This window comes from Myotis lucifugus, unplaced genomic scaffold, assembly GCF_000147115.1.
Source record: "Myotis lucifugus unplaced genomic scaffold, Myoluc2.0 scaffold_41, whole genome shotgun sequence".
In the NCBI taxonomy this organism is placed as follows: Eukaryota; Metazoa; Chordata; class Mammalia; order Chiroptera; family Vespertilionidae; genus Myotis; species Myotis lucifugus.
In genome coordinates, this window is record NW_005871089.1 from 201134 (window position 1) to 219404 (window position 18271).

Consider the following 18271-nt stretch of genomic DNA (forward strand, 5'->3'; position numbering starts at 1 on the left):
TTTTATTTTCCCCCATCCATTTTATTTATTTTGTACATATTTGTAAGAGGAATGGAAGATAGGAAGAAGTGGTGATAAGTAGTTATAGAAGATGTAACAACAAGGAGTTATATACTTAAGTTTGGCTGTAAATTTTCTGTAGTACTGAAAGTTACTATTTGTCCCAGATTTTTCAGGGAAGTTATTGTCTCAAATATCTTATTACATTGAAGTTTATTTTTCCTGTTTAAGCCTGAAAAATATGATCACTGTAAGCATATTCCTATTTATTAAATAACTAGTAGCCGGGTGCACAAAATTTGTGCACTCGAGGGGGGGGGTCCCTCAGTTATTAAACATTTTACAGCACAACACTGACCACATTGGTGGAGGTGGTGGTCTTGTCAGAATGTGTTATATTATGCAGATGGAAATCTATTTAAACAGATTTGATGTAGATATTTTCAAAGATGGAAGAATTGTCCCTGTCAACTATTTTAATTGATTCATATCTTCAGTAATTGTCATCATTGCAAAGTTTTCAGTCACAATATAGATTGCTGGATATAATAGGTCATGCGCTGTCCCTGTCCTTTGTAGCTTTTGTTATCTTAAGGACTCTAGTTTTCCATTTATATGTTTAAGTACCAACCTTACCGGCTTAAAAATGTAAGCTTTTAACACTGCTCTCTCTGTTCCGTATCCTTCCGATAAAAAGTGGAATTGGGTTGCAGCACAGGAGAGAAATTCAGAAGGGGAATATTGTAGTAATGACTACAGTAGGAGAAGAGGAAACCTGTTTCCCTGGCCACAGGCGTTGGCGCCCTGGACCACAGGGCTGGTAGCTTCTCCGGGTGACTGCAGCCTGGGACCTCTGGCCAGTAGCTTGTCCATCTCCTGGGCTGCAGCCAGCCCCAGGCGCTGGCTCCAGGACCAAAGGTGGGCGGCTTCTTCTTCTGGGGGCTTCTTCTTCTTCTGTGCTTCAAGGGAGGGTAGTCAGTTAAGTGTCATGCAGAAATAGGCATCACCAATTGCAGAAGCTAGGTGTGGGGCAGGGAAGCCCCAGCCAGGGAAGCTGGCTGAGGCTGCTTCCCTGCCCACGCACCTGGCTTCTGTGATCGCCCCTGCACTGGGCTTCTGAGGTCACCCATCCCAGAAGCTGGGTGCAGGGCAGGGAAGCCTCGGCCAGGGAAGCTGGAGCACCCAGTTTCTGCGGTCATGGATCGCAGATCGCAGAAGCTGGGTCTGGGGCAGGGAAGCCGAGGCCGGATACGCTGGGGGCAGACGTTTCCCTGACTCGCACCCAGCTTCTGTGGTCACGGATCGCAGAAGCCGGGTGCGGGGCTGGGAAGCTCCCGGGACTGCAGCTTCGCCCGTGCCCAGCTCCCATCCCTGGCTCCACACCTACTTCTCGCTATCACTGGCCAGGGCGGCAAAGGTGCCCGATTCTCCGATCATGGCCGGCTTTGCCCTGCACCCCGGCTCTTAGCTCCCCCCTGGGTTTCCAATCACTGTCAGTGGCAGGGGGCTTCTTCCTGCTTTCCCTTTCGCCTCCCTGCATTGTGCCTACATATGCAAATTAACCACCATCTTAGTTGGCAGTTAATTTGCATATCGCCCTGATTAGCCAATGAAAAGGGTAGCGGTCGTACGCTAATTACCATGTTTCTCTTTTATTAGTGTAGATAAAATGAATTAGTTTGGGAACCACAAGTTGTGAATGGGTGACCTTTTGAGGAGCCATCACACTTTGTTCTCAAGACCACCAGTTAAAAAAATCCAACTATAGCCCTATCCGGTTTGGCTCAATGGATAGACCATCGGCCTGCAGACTGAAGGGTCCCGGGTTCGATTCCTGTCAAGGGCACATGCCCAGGTTGCGGGCTCAATCCCCAGTAGGGGGCATGCAGGAGGCAGCCAATCAGTGATTCTCTCTCATCATTGATGTTTCTCTCTCTCCCTCTCCCTTCCTCTCTCTGAAAAAATATATTTAAAAAACAACAAAAAAAACCCAACTATAGTAGAAAAATAAAAATTGCTTTAAGAGGAACATATAGAAAGTTTATGACAATACTAGAGAAGAAGGCTCTCTGTCCATGTGGTTAAGAGTATGGCCAGGTGGCTCAGTTGGTTGGGCATTGTCCTGTACACCAAAAGGCTACGGGTTTGATTCCCAGCCAGGGTACATACCTAGGTTACGAGTTCAATCCCCAGTTGGGGCGCGTACAGGAAACAAATGATCGATGTCTCTCTCTCTCTCTCCATCCCTCCCTCCCTCACTCCCTCCCTCCCTCCTTTCCTCCCTTCCTCCCTCCCTCTCTCTCTAAAAAGAAAAAAAAAACTGTAAGAAAATATCCTCAGGTGAGGGGTTAAAAAAAAAGATTGTGAAGGTTAGGGAAGTCTTTACAGAAGAAGAGTTTGAGACAAGAATTTGCTATGAACAACCAGTGCAGAGGACACTGAGTTCTTGAGTATTCCTGGGAAATAAGTACGAAGGGGGAGTTGTAAGAAATGAGGTTGGGCGAGAAATCAGAAACCATATGTCATCTAGGTCTTTGTCTCTCGTTGTAGGAGATCAGGAAGCATGAGAAAATTTGGAGCAGAGGAATGAGATGATCATATTACCAGTTAGAAAAGCCCTCTGGCAGCAGTGTGGATGAGAGACTGACTGGAGGGTTATGTGGCTCGGTGAGGAAAGTTGGTAGAGACTGCTGCAGTTGTCAGGCACAAAGTGAGGGTCTGATCTGGAAAATGGCAGTGGAGCTAGAAAAGGGAGGGAGATGGGAATATTTAGGAGGTAAAATGGGCTTGGGAATGGATGCCAAGGGAAAGAGGTGGAAGGATTAGCAATAGAGAGAATAGGGAGAATGCAGTGGATTTCATGGTGGGATGGGGTGGAAATGACAAATTTGGTTTTGGACATACTGCGTTTGGAGTGCTTATGGGACCTCTAAGTGGAACTATCCATTAAATAGTTAACATATGGAGAGAGGTCTGGGCCCAACATAATGATTTAAGAATTGTTGGAGTATAAATGGGTATGGGTTAGTTCTTCCCAGAACGAGTTTTGAGAGTAAGGATGAAGCCAACAGCTGAGCATTGAGAGCTTATAACGTTTGAGGAGCAAGTAGAGGAAAAGGAGGCATAGAGAGTGACCCGAGACATCAAGGTGAAGCAGGAGATGATGGAAACACAAAACCTGAGGGAGGGAAGAATTCAAGATGGAAAGACTATTCATTGTAAAGAGGTCACGAAGTGTCTGGGTTGAAAAATGCCTTGGAGTTGGACAACACTAGGAAGTTTTTGGTAAGGTGAAGGTGGAAGCCAGGATGACTTCTGGGGATGAACACCAAGACTAAGAAAGAAGTGAGCACATTTGGTTACAGCTGAGGGGAAGAAACCAATGGGAGTACTTTGTTGGAAACATTAGAAGTGAAGAAAATTGACAGAGCATGTTTTTTTAAAAAATTAATCTTTATTGTTGAGATTATTACAGATGTCCCTCTTTTTTCCTCCCATAGCTCCCCTTCACCCAGTTCCCACCCCACCCCATGCCCTCGTCACCCTATTGTCTGTGTCCACAGGTACTGCACACATGCATATAAGATCTTTGTCTAATCCAGTGATGGCGAACCTTTTGAGCTCAGCGTGTCAGCATTTTGAAAAACCCTAACTTAACTCTGGTGCCGTGTCACATATAGAAATTTTTTGATATTTGCAACCATAGTAAAACAAAGATTTATATTTTTGATATTTATTTTATATATTTAAATGCCATTTAACAAAGAAAAATCAACCAACAAAATGAGTTCGCGTGTCACCTCTGACACACGAGTCATAGGTTCGCCATCACTGGTCTAATCTCTTCCCACACCCTCCCACACCCCTTTCTCTCTGAGTATCGTCAGGCTGTTCCATTTCCATGTCCCTGATTCTATTCCATTCACCAGTTTTTCACTTGATTTTTAGATTCACTTGTTATTATTTGTTGTCACTTTGTTGTTCATAATTTTTTATCTTTACCTTTTTCTTCTTCTTCCTCTTCTTAAAGAATGCCCTTCAGCATTTCATATAATACTGGTTTGGTGGTGATGAACTCCTTTAGCTTTTTCTTATCTGTGAAGCTCTTTATCTGACCTTCAATTCTAAATGATAGCTTTGCTGGGTAGAGTAATCTTGGTTGTAGATTCTTGCTATTCATCACTTTGAATATTTCTTGCCACTTCCTCCTGGCCTGCATAGTTTCTGTTGATAAATCAGTTGATAGTTGTATGGGCACTGCCTTGTAGGTAACTAACTGTTTTTCTCTTGATGCTTTTAAGATTCTCTCTTTGTCTTTTGCCCTTGGCATTTTAATTATGATGTGTCTTGGTGTGATCCTCTTTGGATTCCTCTTGTTTGGGGTTCTCTGTGCTTCCTGGACTTGTAAATCTATTTCTTTCACCAGGTAGGGGAAGTTTTCTGTCATCATTTCTTCAAATAGGTTTTCAGTATCTTGCTCTCTCTTCTGGCATCCCCATAATTCGGATGTTGGTACGCTTAAAGTTGTCCCAGAGGCTCCTTACACTATCCTCGTATTTTTGGATTCTTTTTGCTTTTTGTTCTTCTGGTTGGGTGTTTTTTGCTTCCTCGTATTTCAAATCTTTGACTTGATTCTTGTAATCCTCTAGTCTGCTGTTGAATCTCTGTATATTATTCTTTATTTCAGTCAGTGTATGCTTAATTTCTGACTGGTCCTTTTCCATTTTTTTTGGCATTCTCAGTATGATCCTTGAAAGTCTAAGTTCCTCAGAGGTTTCTAGAAGATTCTTGAGTAACCTTATAACCGTGGTTTTGAACTCTATATCCAGTAGTTTGCTTTCTTTCATTTCTTTCATTTGTGACATGTTTCTTTGTCTCTGCATTTTGGCTGCTTCCCTGTGTTTGTGTTTATTTATTGGGTAGCTGCCAAGTCTCATTGAGTTGATAGAGTGGCCTTGTGTAGTAGGTGTTCTATAGGGCCCAGTGACTCAGCCTCCCCAATCACCTGAGGTGGACATTCTTGGTGCACCCCTTTGTGGGCTGTGTGCACAGTCTTTTTGTAGTTGAGCCTTGATTGCTGTTGGTGTCACTAGGAGGAATTGACCTCCAGGCCAATTGGCTGTGGGGACCAGCTGTGACTACAGTGGGAGAGCTGCTGTGCAGGAAACACTCTTATGGAGCAGGACTTGCTTCAATGGGGCTTTGGTGCTCACTGAGTCTGTACTTTGAGTGTGTCACTTATGGATGTGTAGAGTTGTAATCTGATATGGTCTCACACTGACCACTGGGTACACTGGCTCTTGGGTCTCCAGGGAGGTGCAAAGTCAGCCACTGCCTGGGGGAGTCCAGCAGGAGCTACAGAGAGATCTGCAGATTCCTCCTCTTTGTATGGGGTTTGGAAGTGGTCAGATGAGGCCCAGCTGTGAAGCAAGGCAAGCTGGTGCTGGTGCTGGTTTTTGGGCCTTTTACTGACAGGTTTGGGGCTCCCTGACCCAGCTGTAGCTTGTTTGACAGGTTTTACCCCGAGAAAGGACAGACCATTCATATGAAAAGGCAGCTGCGCATAGTTTGGGTGGGGTTGTAAATTGGGTGGGGCGGGGTCTCAGGGAATCTCCAGGACGGAGCAAACAGAAATGGCTGCTAGTCAGCCCTGCACAGGAACAATGACCTCTGCAAGCACCTCTGTCTGGAAGAAAGCCGCCCCCGAGTTCCTGCCCCGATGCCAGACAGTCTGGTTTCTCCCTGTATGTGTCTGGGTCCCCCAGAGCCTCGTCCGGCACTGGAGCTCAGAAGTGGGAGTGTGTAAATTCAGTTCGTGTGGCAGTCTTTTAAGAGGAGCAGCTGGGTCTCCCGTGTGTCACTCAGCCCCAATCCACACTGGTTTTTGCAGTCCGTAGTTCTTACGGCCCATAGGGACTTCTTTCCCCAGCTCTGGGACCCTGGGCTGGGAGTCTGGTGTGGAGCTGGGGCCCCTCGCTTCTCTGATCGCAGAGGCGATCTCCCTCCCGAGGCACACCTGGGTGCCAGCCCCTTCCGTGCTTGGCACCTCCTACCAGTCTCAGTGCACTTTCTTCTTTACCTCTCTAGTTGTAGTTCTTCCACTTAGCCAGCTTTCCCGCATTTCTGGGTGATAGTTGTTCTGTATTTTAGTTGTAATTTTGATGTGGCGGTGGGAGGCAGCAAATACAGGCATTTACCTAGGCCGCCATCTTGGTTCCCAGAGCATAGTTTTAAGGAGGTGAATTTTATTTTTTGTATTTTTAAATTAAATTTTTATTGTTCAGAGTATTATAGTTGTTCCTCTTTTTCCCCCCATAGCTCCCCTCCACCTGGTTCCCACCCCACCCTCTGCCCTTACCCCCCCTCCCACTGTCCTCATCCATAGGTGTATGATTTTTATCCAGTCTCTTCCCTCACCCCCCACACCCCTTCCCCCCTGAGAATTGTCAGTCCACTCCATTTCTATGCCCCTGATTCTATTATATTCACCAGTTTATTCTGTTCATCAAATTATTTATTCACTTGATTTTTAGATTCACTTGTTGATAGATATGTATTTGTTGTTCATAATTTTTATCTTTACCTTTTTCTTCTTCTTCCTCTTCTTAAAGGATATCTTTCAGCATTTCATATAATACTGGTTTGGTGGTGATGAACTCCTTTAGCTTTTTCTTATCCGTGAAGCTCTTTATCTGACCTTCAGTTCTGAATGATAGCTTTGCTGGATAAAGTAATCTTGGTTGTAGGTTCTTGCTATTCATCTCTTTGAATATTTCTTGCCACTCCCTTCTGGCCTGCATAGTTTCTATTGAGAAATCAGCTGACAGTCATATGGGTACTCCCTTGTAGGTAACTAACTGTTTTTCTCTTGCTGCTTTTAAGATTCTCTCTTTGTCTTTTGCCCTTGGCATTTTAATTATGATGTGCCTTGGTGTGGTCCTCTTTGGATTCCTTTTGTTTGGGGTTCTCTGTGCTTCCTGGACTTGTAAATCTATTTCTTTCACCAGGTAGGGGAAGTTTTCTGTCATTATTTCTTCAAATAGGTTTTCAATATCTTGCTCTCTCTCTTCTTCTGGCACCCCTATAATCCGGATGTTGGTATGCTTAAAGTTGTTCCAGAGGCTCCTTACTCTATCTTCATATTTTTGGATTCTTTTTTCTTTTTGTTCTTCCGGTTGGGTGTTTTTTGCTTCTTCGTATTTCAAATCTTTGACTTGATTCTTGGGAACCTCTAGTCTGCTGTTGGGTCTCTGTATAATATTTATTTCAGTCAGTGTATGCTTAATTTCTAGTTGGTCCTTTTTCATATCCTCAAGGGTCTCACTAAATTTATCAGCAGCTTCTAAAAAATTCTTGAAAAACCTTATAACCGTGGTTTTGAACTCTATATCCAGTAGTTTGCTTTCCTCCATTTCTGTCATTTGTGACCTGTTTCTTTGTCTCCGCATTTTGGCTGCTTCCCTGTGTTGATAGAGTGGCTTTGTGTGCTAGGTGTCCTATAGGGCCCAGTGACTCATCCTCCCCAATCACCTGAGGTGGACACTCTTGGTGCTCCCCTTTGTGGGCTGTGTGCACAGTCTTGTTGTAGTTAAGCCTTGACTGTTGTAGGTATCCCTGAGAGGAATTGACCTCCAGGCCAATTGGCTGTGAGAATCAGCTGTGTCTACGGTGGGAGAATTTCTGTGCTGGAGACACCTTTCTGGGGCAAGACTTGCTTCAGTGGGGCTTTGGTGCTCACTGAGTCTGCCCCCTGAGTGTGTCCCTTATGGATCTGAGGAGTTGTAATCTGGATGGTCCCACTCTGACCACTGGGTACACTGGCTCTTGGATCTCTAAGGAGGTGCTAATTTAGCCTCTGCCTAAGGCTACCCAACAGGAGCTACAGAGAGATCTGCAGATTCCCCTTCCTTGTTTGGGGTTTGGAGGTTCCCAGATGAGGCTCAGCTGTGAAGTAATGCAGGCTGCTGTGGGGCCTTGGGCCTTCTTTTGGATGTTCTGGGTCTCTCTGACCCAGCTGCAGTTTGTTAGGTAATTTTAGATTGCAAAGGGCCAGGGCATTCATATGCAAAAGCCTCTGTGCACAGCTTGGGTGGGGCAGGGTCTCAGGGAATCAACTGGGCAGAGCAAACAGCTATGGCTGATCCTCAGCCTCTGCCCTAAGAGGTCCTGGTTCTCACTGTTCCACGGTAATCGCTGCAAGCACCTCTGAGAGAAAGCCGTCCTCGAGTTCCGCCCGATGCCAGACAGTCCAGTTTCTCCCCGTATGAGTCTGGGTCCCCAGAGACTCACCCGGAACTTGCGTTCAGAGCAGTCGGGAGCTTGTGTCTCCCTCCCGATTGAAAAAGACAACCGTGTCCTCAGTTGCCAGCCCTTTCTGCGTGCGCCTCTGTACCTCTGCACTTTACTTCCACACTGCACCTCCTCTGAGTCTCAGTGTGCTTTTCTCTTTCCTTCTAGTTGTAGAATTTCCACTCGGCCAGCCTTCCTGTGGTTCTGGATGATGTCCGCTTTGTCTTTTTAGTTGTATTTTTGAAGTGGTTGTGCGAGGCAGCAATTTCCGTTGTTTACCTATGCCACCATCTTGGTTTCTCCTCAAGGAGGTGAATTTTAGTGAACAGGTCATTGAATTGCCCCTTAAAGAGCAAGAATAATTTTGACATAGTGGGCAAAGAAGGAAGTACAGATATAAAGACAGACACATTTGTTGGTTAGGGACAGGGCTCTGAGGAAGTTTTAGCTGCTAGTGAGGTCATCTGATAAAAAAGAAGAGAGGTGAGGACTTGAACTTAAGAAGAGTGGTGAAATTTGAAATAGCTGCTGAGGTGACTGAGAAGATTGACTTAGGATCTGTGACAATGCTGAGACTCAGGAGGGCGCCGCTGAGTCGAGGGGAACCACGGTGCAGTGGCAGGAGCCTGGTTTCTCCAGCAGCACTGAGCAGCCAGGTTGCAGGTGCAGAAAGGAGAGAGTTCCCTGGAATTTAGCCAGGATGGTTAATGGAGGGACAGTGGAGAGTGGGATTAAAATTGTTGGCAAGAGAATGACCTGCATATGGACTAGGCTGGATAGGAAAGATAATTAAAACTGGAGGGGTTCTTATTATTTGGTGAACCAAGAACAGTCAAAAGATGAGCGTGAGAATTAAAAGGATGCAAGGATTATGGTCCAAGAGGAGGATAGGGAAGTTTAAGACTTCAGAGGTTGAACTGCCCTCATAAGGTCATAAAGAATAAAAAAGGGTTTCACCAGAGATGCTAAAATCAGTCAAGGGACAAGATCGTGGTGAGCCAGGGCCAAAGTCTTCACTATCCATCGGGGTTGGGGTTGGGTGTGGGGTTGCGTAGGAGGTTGATAGGTGGTGACACCTGAAGGTGAAATGATCGCAGGCTGGAAGCAGCGGTGAGGAGAGAATACTAGCATTGGCTCCTGGACTGTGAGAGCGGAGGTGAGGGAAATGTACTCTTTTCTCAAGAGGGCTGCACATAAAGCAATTTTCTTCGATTTCAATTAAAGCTAGAACAGAAAGCCAGAGGAAGCAGGGGTGTTTGCAGACACAGTGGTGCTCCAAAAAGCATGAAGAGGTGGTTTGGAAGGGAATATTGTTAGTACACACAGACCCTGGGAAAGGTCCCAGGTCTGAAAATCTCCTTAAGCAGAGGGCCGAGAAAGACTGAAGAAAGAGGTTAGCCACTCTAGTCTGGTAATTAATGGAGTTAATTGAGGGAAACATACAAGGAATGTGCATCTTCAGTGGCTGTAACTTGAAATGGATCCGCACACCACTTGACAGGCATCAAAGAATTAAATGGGAGCCAGGCCGAGGTGGCTCAGTGGCTGAGTGTCAACCTATGAACCAGGAGGTCGTGGTTCGATTCTTGGTCAGGGCACATGCCCAGGTTGTGGGCTCAATCCCCAGTGGGGGGCGTGCAGGAGGCAGTTGATTAATGATTCTCTCTCATCATTGACGTTTCTCTGAAAGCAATAAAAATATATTTTAAAAATTAAAATATTAATAAAAAAACATTTTTTAAAAAAGAATTATATGGGATGAAGGGGCAATAGTCCCTGTACTCCTATGTGAATGCTACCGATTACGGTAAATTGCTTTACATGCTTGTCCAGCTCAAGACAATGGCCTATTCCAGGAACCAGTAGTGCGAAGCAGGGGAAGGGCACTGGTTCATGTCATAACAAACATCAATCAGGATCAGACAGTGCCCAAGAGGGGGGAGGGTTGTGGGGAAACAGGTTCCCCCTCCCCTCTGGCCCAGGTCCAGCTCACTGGTCAGACGGCGGTCATTCCTCTCTTGGAACAGTCTTTCCTCCACAAAGAAAAGCAATGATGGGGAAGATGAATCAGTATAGAAATAAGAGAAAGCAAAGGACACACTGGATGGGCCTGTATTTGAGGCTGGGACTAAGGGTGCCCATCAGTCAGGCTTCTTGGTATCACCTTTGCACCTAGTACAGAGCTTCTGTGAGTGGGTACTGAATGCTGAGCGTATCAAAACTTGACTCTATCAGGACTTTCGTAGATTTATTGTGTGAAGCATGTTCACCACAACTAGTTGTCCACAGTAAGCAAGTGTACTCATTTTATTTTAAATTCCACGTCTGAAGGTATCTAACACTAACTGGGAAAAACAAACAGGAGTAGGACATGGCTCCTCTGTAATAAATGTTATTTCTCATTTCACTCTTACTTTTTATTGAGCATTTTCACAAAGTCTAGAGAAAAGGCTTCATGAGAGTTTGGAAGAAGATATAAATCTGTACAGTGTAAATCCTTATAAAAATGACAACAGATTAACCACAGCAGAATCCAATGAGTCTATTTTTAAAACTTTTATAAAATATTTACCTTTTAAAATTAAAGTTTACCAGTTGAAATAGATGCATTTTTGATGGTTCTTATCTTAATCAGGTTTCTTTTGGTTTTAAAGTACAAAACCCTCTTCAGGGTAGTTTATAAGAGTAAAATGGAATTGTATTTGAAAGGATACTGCCCTCTAGTGGAATGAAAGGGGAAACATGAACACTTGGCCCCCAGATGGGGAGAGCCTCTCTCTGGTAGTCTCTTGGCTCTTTCTGTGGCATCTCTCCATTCCTCTCTTCAGACCTGCTCTCTCTGGGTCAACTTAAGTCAGACACTGATAGAGGGAGTCTGAGGAGGACCCGGTCACACCATGTAAAAATGGATGTCAGATGCTTCATCTAGGACAGTGTTGGCGAACCTTTTGAGCTCAGCGTGTCAGCATTTTGAAAAACCCTAGCTTAACTCTGGTGCCGTGTCACATATAGAAATTTTTTGATATTTGCAACCATAGTAAAACAAAGATTTATATTTTTGATATTTATTTTATATATTTAAATGCCATTTAACAAAGAAAAATCAACCAACAAAATGAGTTCGCGTGTCACCTCTGACACGCGTGTCATAGGTTCGCCATCACTGATCTAGGAGATGGAAGAAAAAGTTCTCAGGGAAGAGTAAATGAGTATTGGGCTGTAAGGATAAGTGAAAAGGGTCTGCTAGAGACTAACCTGCTTTGAAATTAAGTCTGAATCTTTTTTTACTTTAAGAACATCATGCATGGTAAGTTGTAATTTCTGTTCCCATTGGATTTGGTCAGAACAGTCTCTACTCTGTAAAAATGTTCAATTATTGTGGTGCTCTACAAAGAATATATGTCCTATCATGTTCCAAACAATACAAAAGAAATACATTATTATGTAAAAAACTAGAGGCCCGGTGCACGAAATTCGTGCAGGGGTAGAGTTCCTAGGCCTAGCCTCCAATCAGGGCCGATCTTCCCCAGCTGCCAGCAGCTGGCCCCCCTCCCTCGCTGCTGAGCCGGTCACCCTCTGTGTATGGGGCGACTGGCGGGGCGATCGGGGCCCCGCTCACTCACACCCGCTTTGGCCTGGTGCCACCTGCATGCCGGCTGGAACCCCCCCCCCCCCCCATTTCCAATTTCCCCTTTCCCCATTGGGCAATGGAACCCTTTTACCCAGGGGAGGGGCCCAAGAGGTTGGCCGGCAGGCCCCCCCCCTGCCCCCCCCCCCCCCCCCGCGATCAGGCTATCAGGACCTGTGGGCTGGGGGCAGCTCCTGCATTGAGCACCTGCCCCCTGCTGGTCATTGTGCATCATAGCGAGCGGTCATTCTGCCATCTGGTCAATTTGCATATTATGCTTTTATATATATAGATTTTAAATGATTTTTATTTTTAAGAAGCTTACCTATATACTTTTTATATTATAACTTAAAAAATGAATAATTCCATTATGTTTTGTTTGCAGGTCATGCCTTGACTGCATTGGTAAAAATGCTATAATTTTAGAAAGTCAAATATCTTTATTACCTCCTAAACTTCTTCAACAAGTACTCAAAAAAATCACATTTTGGACTGCAGCTAACCACCGAGAAGAACAAAGAGCCCAAAAAGAAGAAACAGAAAATAAGTATCAGTGGATCAGTAACAATTAAGTTGTTATATACTTTATATGTTTAATATGTTTAACATTTTAATCAGACTGTATATTTACTCCTCAAATTGGAGGCTTTATTTAGAAGATAAAATTGAAGCAAAAATGTTATGTTAAAGTGATTACATGGAATGGGATATATGGGAATGAGATGTTAATGGCAGATTAATTTATATTTCTAAAATAATTTCCTTATAAGGTACAGAAAAAAAATATGCTTTCTGAAAGTAATTACAATTGTAGGCAATTTTAACTCACTGTGTACTCATTGCTGGAAAGATTATACAAATTTGAGGAGAATAAGAAATTACCCAAGGACTTTAGAAATCCCTCAATATAATGATACATAAAAACACTATATATCAACTTTTATATAGAATAGATTCTCTCAAGTCACTATAAAATTACCTAAATCTTCTCATTAAATAATTCAGTTATTTAAATAACATCTTCTTAAATTACTAATATAGCTGGCCAAAATTATAAAGTAGACAAACACTGGTATAGTGTTAAATGTGGAACCCCCACCCTTTTAGCACTTATCTAGTAAAGAATTCTTAAGCATCATTGTACTTTTCCTTTTTTTTGTCATAAGTTTTCCTCAAACCTTTATTTGAGTAGGGGAATAAATGCATTCAATTGCTTTTTGTTACCCCTAAGTTATTAGTTTGTCCAATTTTATATGTACAAAGACCATATTTTAAAGTGCCTAAAGTATTTGTCATCCAGGCTCTGAAATATTGAGAAGCAGTATAATTATTAAGTTTTGAGGCACATTAAAATATAGTTTGCCTTGGAAGAGTGCATCTAAAGTGATTTTCATAAATAATGAAATGGAATGGTAATCTAGTAAGTTGCCTTTATTGAAACCCCTCAATTTGGTCCACACCATTCTACAAAGTTGGTGCTTAAGGATATTGAAAATATGTTATCTTCCCATTCATTTTCAGTATTAACTGCTTATACAGAAATAAAACACTATAACTTATATTCCTTAAGAGTACTTTTGCCATAATTAAGAAATTGTTCATATTATTACAGCATACCCTTCCATTGAATTACTAATAACGATGTATTACTCAAAGGCTTGGTTATAAAATTACTCTCCACAATACCACCATACAAGTTATTTCTGAAATTCAAAATGTTAGAGCAAATATATTTCTCTATTGAAATATATATGTAATTTATAATGAAAATTAGTCATTGATAGTACCTCATTAAATTTTAGAGATATATTTTATATATATTGTATTTTGATGTGTAAAGCTTCTATTTATGTATTGAGATAGTGTGTGTTTACATTTTATTTATTATATGAACTATGTAGATTTACTATTTTTCCAGTTTTGTTCATGTGAACCAGTCATTAGAGTTGATTGTACAAACAATATTTCAGTGTAAGTTTTCATTTTTTCTTACTATTTTTAGACTAAATAAAATTTAGAAAATAAATCTTACAGGCAATGTACAGCTTACAAGTAATTATTTTATTACAATGAGTTTCAGTATCAGCCTTTCACATTTAAGGGGAAAATATCAAAACCTCTTGGATAGTGGTGATGACACTGAGTGGGATGAATACTTTTTAATGTAGCTTCTGGATTACTAGCATACGGATGCCTTCTCTAGCCTCTTAGAAAAGCACTTCTGGTTTTAAATGGTTTACTTAGAGCATTAAAAGTTGGATTAGCCCCTCAAATGCACACCAACATGTAGGCTTCAAGAGAATGAAAATCTATATATTATCTATGGCACACATAACTAGTGCTATACTTATTTGATCTAATATACTGTAGTACTTCAAAAATTATAAGTCTTGAGATAGTCCCATAGTGAGAGTGGCAGGGAATTCTGATCTTTAACTTGTCTCTATAACTTGGCTTAAAACAAGGCTCTCCTGCTATTAGGAGATATAGAGGGTCTGGGAGCTGGCAAAGCCAGTTTTGAAGTATGATAGCCAAGTAGTATTCATTCCTCACTTTTCAACAGCTGATGGTTTACTGTCAACTTTTGTGTTGTTGACCTCCACAGTATATAGGAGCCCAAGGCAATACAGCTTCAGCTTCATAACATTAGCTCTGAACTCTCCCTGTGGGCTTTCTGTTTGAAAGATGATTCTAGCCCACTGGCTGCTCTGCAAAGCCATCTTTGCATGTTCCTGTGGCTCCCTCTCCGCTCCACCAAACGATGGGGAAAATAAGACATTTTTTGGGGGCCAGCAATCTGAATCTGTGCCAGTAACCTAATGCACATTCTTGATATCCTATAATGAAGTCACTGCCCCTTTCTCCACAATCTGCTCTTACAAGACCTATTTACCTAAGTGCTCCCATTTTATAGAGGCCATAAACCATGAACAATACACAACCCCCTGAGGGGGTTATCAGCACTGGCACCAGGCCAGGCCTTTAGGTGTGGTCTCGCTGCCCCCATTCCAACACACGGGGCTTTTTGCAAAGCCTGTGAAAGGTCCGGAAGTCCCATACGTATTTGGGGGACAAAGACACCAGAGGGTATAAAGGGAGAGCTTCCTCCATATTGGTTTGCTCAGGATTTGGAGAGAAACAGTCTCCCCTGAGTCACTGTACTAGTACATGCGAAACATCTGAAAATAAATGGGTTTCTCCTGTATGTCTGGGTACTCCTTTGTATTTTCTGGTCGCCTGGTAAATTCTGTAACATAGAAATGTTTCGCTCGCTGCAACCACCTCCGCTGTGCGCCTCCTTCACTGCAGCTTCTTCGCCAGAGTCCTCCAACTCTCGCTTAAAAAAAAAAAAAAATCCCCACCATGTCAGACACGCCCGTGGACGCCAGCTCCGAGATCACCACCAAGGACCTAAAGGAGAAGGAAGTTGTGGAGGAGGCAGAGAATGGAAGCGATGCACCTGCGAATGGGAACGCTGAGAATGAGGAAAATGGGGAGCAGGAGGCTGACAATGAGGTAGATGAAGAAGAGGAAGGAGGAGGAGGAGGAAGAAGAAGGTGATGGTGAGAAGAGGATGGAGATGAAGGTGAGGAGGCTGAGGCAGCTACAGGCAAACGGGCAGCTGAAGATGATGAGGATGACGATGTTGACACCAAGAAGCAGAAGACCGAGGAGGATGACCAACAGCAAAAAAAGGAAAAGTTAAAGGCCTCTGTGACCTATTCACCTTCCACTTCCCCTCTCAGAATCTAAATGTGGTCACCTTCGAGTAGAGACTCTCGCCGGCCTGTCCCCCCACCCACCTGGGGCAGCACCACCTGCAGATGACACGCACTCTCCACCATCCAACCAAAACCACAACGTGAATTTGCAACAGGGGAGGAGAAAAGAACCAAAACTTCCAAGGCCCCGCCTTTTTTCTTAAAAGTACTTTAAAAAAAAAATTTGTCTGTATTTTTATTTACATTTTATATTTTTGTCCATATTGTTAGGGGTCAGCCATTTTTAATGATTTGGGGATGACCACACCAGCCTTTGGAGTGTTCTCTGTCCTACTTCTGACTTTACTTGTGGTGTGACATGTTCATTATAATCTCAAAGGAGAAAAAAACCTTGTAAAAAAAGCAAAAACAATCTTATTCTGAACATTCCAGTAACTTTGTGTATGTGCTTATCTGTACTATAAATAATTGGTTTGTATAAGATGGTTAAAAAGGCCAAAGATAAAAAGGTTTCTTTTTTTTCCCTTTTTTTGTCTATGAATTTGCTGTTTATTTATTTATTTTTGGCCTGTTTGATGTGTGTGTGAAACAATGTTGTCCAACAATAAACGGGAATTTTATTTTGCTGAGTTGTTCTAACAAAAAAAAAAAAAGAAGAAGAAGAAATAAAAAAAGAAAGATGATACTTGAAGGTTTTGTTCAGGTGGTTCATAAAATAGGTCTCCAGTCTGGTTCTCAAGGAAGAAGAATTTCTGGCCATCTTTATGAAGTCTCTCAGGATATTCTTCCAGTTGTCAAGGAGGGTTCTTTTTTAGTATTATCACTTTTAGTATGATACAGTAAATAGCACACCAAAACTAGTGTACATTTTTTCAAAATAGTATTTTTTGCATAAACATTTTTAAAAACCTTTTGATAGAAGCCTAAAATATTCTTTAGAACTTTATGCTGTCAGCACAGACACAAAGTGATGTTCTCATCAATACGTTATTTATATGTATGTGTGTGAGAGAGGAAATCAACGCACTAAGACAGCATACTTTTCAGGGTAGTATATATTGACAACTTAAAATTTTGATTTCAGAACATTTTTGAAGGAAAAGAAGCAATTTTAAGAAACAAATAATGCCCCCTGTGCACCTTTTTTGGTGCCTGTTTTTTCCATGGCATTTATGTCATTCTATTGGAATTTTCAAAGAAAGAAACATTGGAATTAATTGTGTATGTGTTTCCCCACGTCCCGCGCGGTTCAGGGTTCAGGATCTGGAAGAGGAGTCGCACACAAATGAAAGAGAAGAGACAAGAGATAATTTGGAAATATTGGGGGGCCAGGCGGGCAAGTCCAACTCAAGGTGAAGGACCTCCACCGGTGCCCAGGCCTCGCCAGCCTTTTATTCAACTTTGGTTAAACATAAAACCCTTAGGCAGGTAATTGCAGTAACAGACAGGCTATCTTAAAGGTCAGTAAATATTAGAAGGATTTACTCTGAGACTATTTGATCAGGAAATAGCTTGAGCCCCCATTGTCAGGACTAGACAATCGGTGCATAACTCAGGACCTTGCCATGGATTCAAGGGTCACCAGCGTTCCGGGATCCTTGTTTGCACTTCTCTGCTAGTGAAGACAATGGGCGGCCTCCTGCAATTAATAATTATTCAAAGTGTGTATACCAGTACATTTTTGGGGGACACCCTATATATTTACCTCTAAGCACTGTTATCACAGATTCTGCTAAGTTGTAACAGGCAGGCAGTGGCGAGGGAAGGAGTTTCAGGCTATGAAAAGTTAAGCCCTTGGTTGTACAAAGTATTCCTTCTAAAAAGTGATTCCAGCGTGAAGATGGGAAGAGATGATAATCAAGCACACTCCCCTCACCAAACTCATCCAAATACAGAGGCGCCATTAGATAGGGATTTAGGTGTATTCTAGTCCCGTCCTATTTTACAGGAGAGGAATCAAGTTTAGATGATAATAATTCTGTACTTGCTCTTGACCTAATTGAAATGTAAGAGAAAACCGTGTCAGTGTGTGTGATCGCGATTTGCCTGAATGACTGGGCAGCGGTGGGTTTTGAAACGCTTTTCGAGTGATTTTCCAAACTAAATCAAGATCTCTGCTGAAGCCCTAGCCAGTCTGGCTCAGTGGATAGAGCTTGGGCCTGTGGACTTGAGGGTCCCGGGTTCCGTTCTGGTCAGGGCGCATGCCCGGTTCCGGGCTCCATCCCCAGTGTGGGGCGTGCAGAAGGCAACCAATCAATGATTCTCATCATTGATGTTTCTCTCTCTCCCTCTCTGAAATCAATAAAAATATATATATTTTAAAAAGGTCTCTGTTGAACCAGAAGAGCGTGGGTGGCGTGTGGCACAGAAGGGGCGAGGCGCGTCTCCGCGTGTCCACAGGGCGGCCGGGCATGGGTCCCTCGGAGAGGCTGAGACCAGGAGATGCCAGCGGGGCCATTTCACTGCCCCGTGCAGGCTGCGCTCCCTCTGAGGGAATTTCTGGGGAAGAAAGTCCTTGGGAAACCCTGGCTGAGGGCAGCGCAGCCTTGCAGCGCCCGCCGTGGGAGGCGGCTCGGCGCGCGGGGAAGCCCTGGCACAGCTCGGGGCCGGGGCCGGGGCGGAGGCGCGAGCT

General features: G+C 43.2%; 1 protein-coding gene and 1 pseudogene across 1 annotated transcript in view; both read left to right on the forward strand.

Annotated features, from left to right (window-relative positions):
- Nucleotides 1–13881, forward strand: part of KLHDC1 (kelch domain containing 1) — a 65047-nt gene extending 51166 nt beyond the window's left edge. The window contains exon 14 of the mRNA XM_023753164.1: nt 12303–13881. Within this exon, the coding sequence (XP_023608932.1) occupies nt 12303–12489 (187 nt within the window). The 3' untranslated portion in view covers nt 12490–13881. The remainder of the gene's footprint in view (nt 1–12302) is intronic.
- Nucleotides 13882–15025: 1144 nt separating this feature from the next.
- On the forward strand, nt 15026–16292 carry LOC102416856 (annotated as a pseudogene).
- Nucleotides 16293–18271: the final 1979 nt, after the last annotated feature.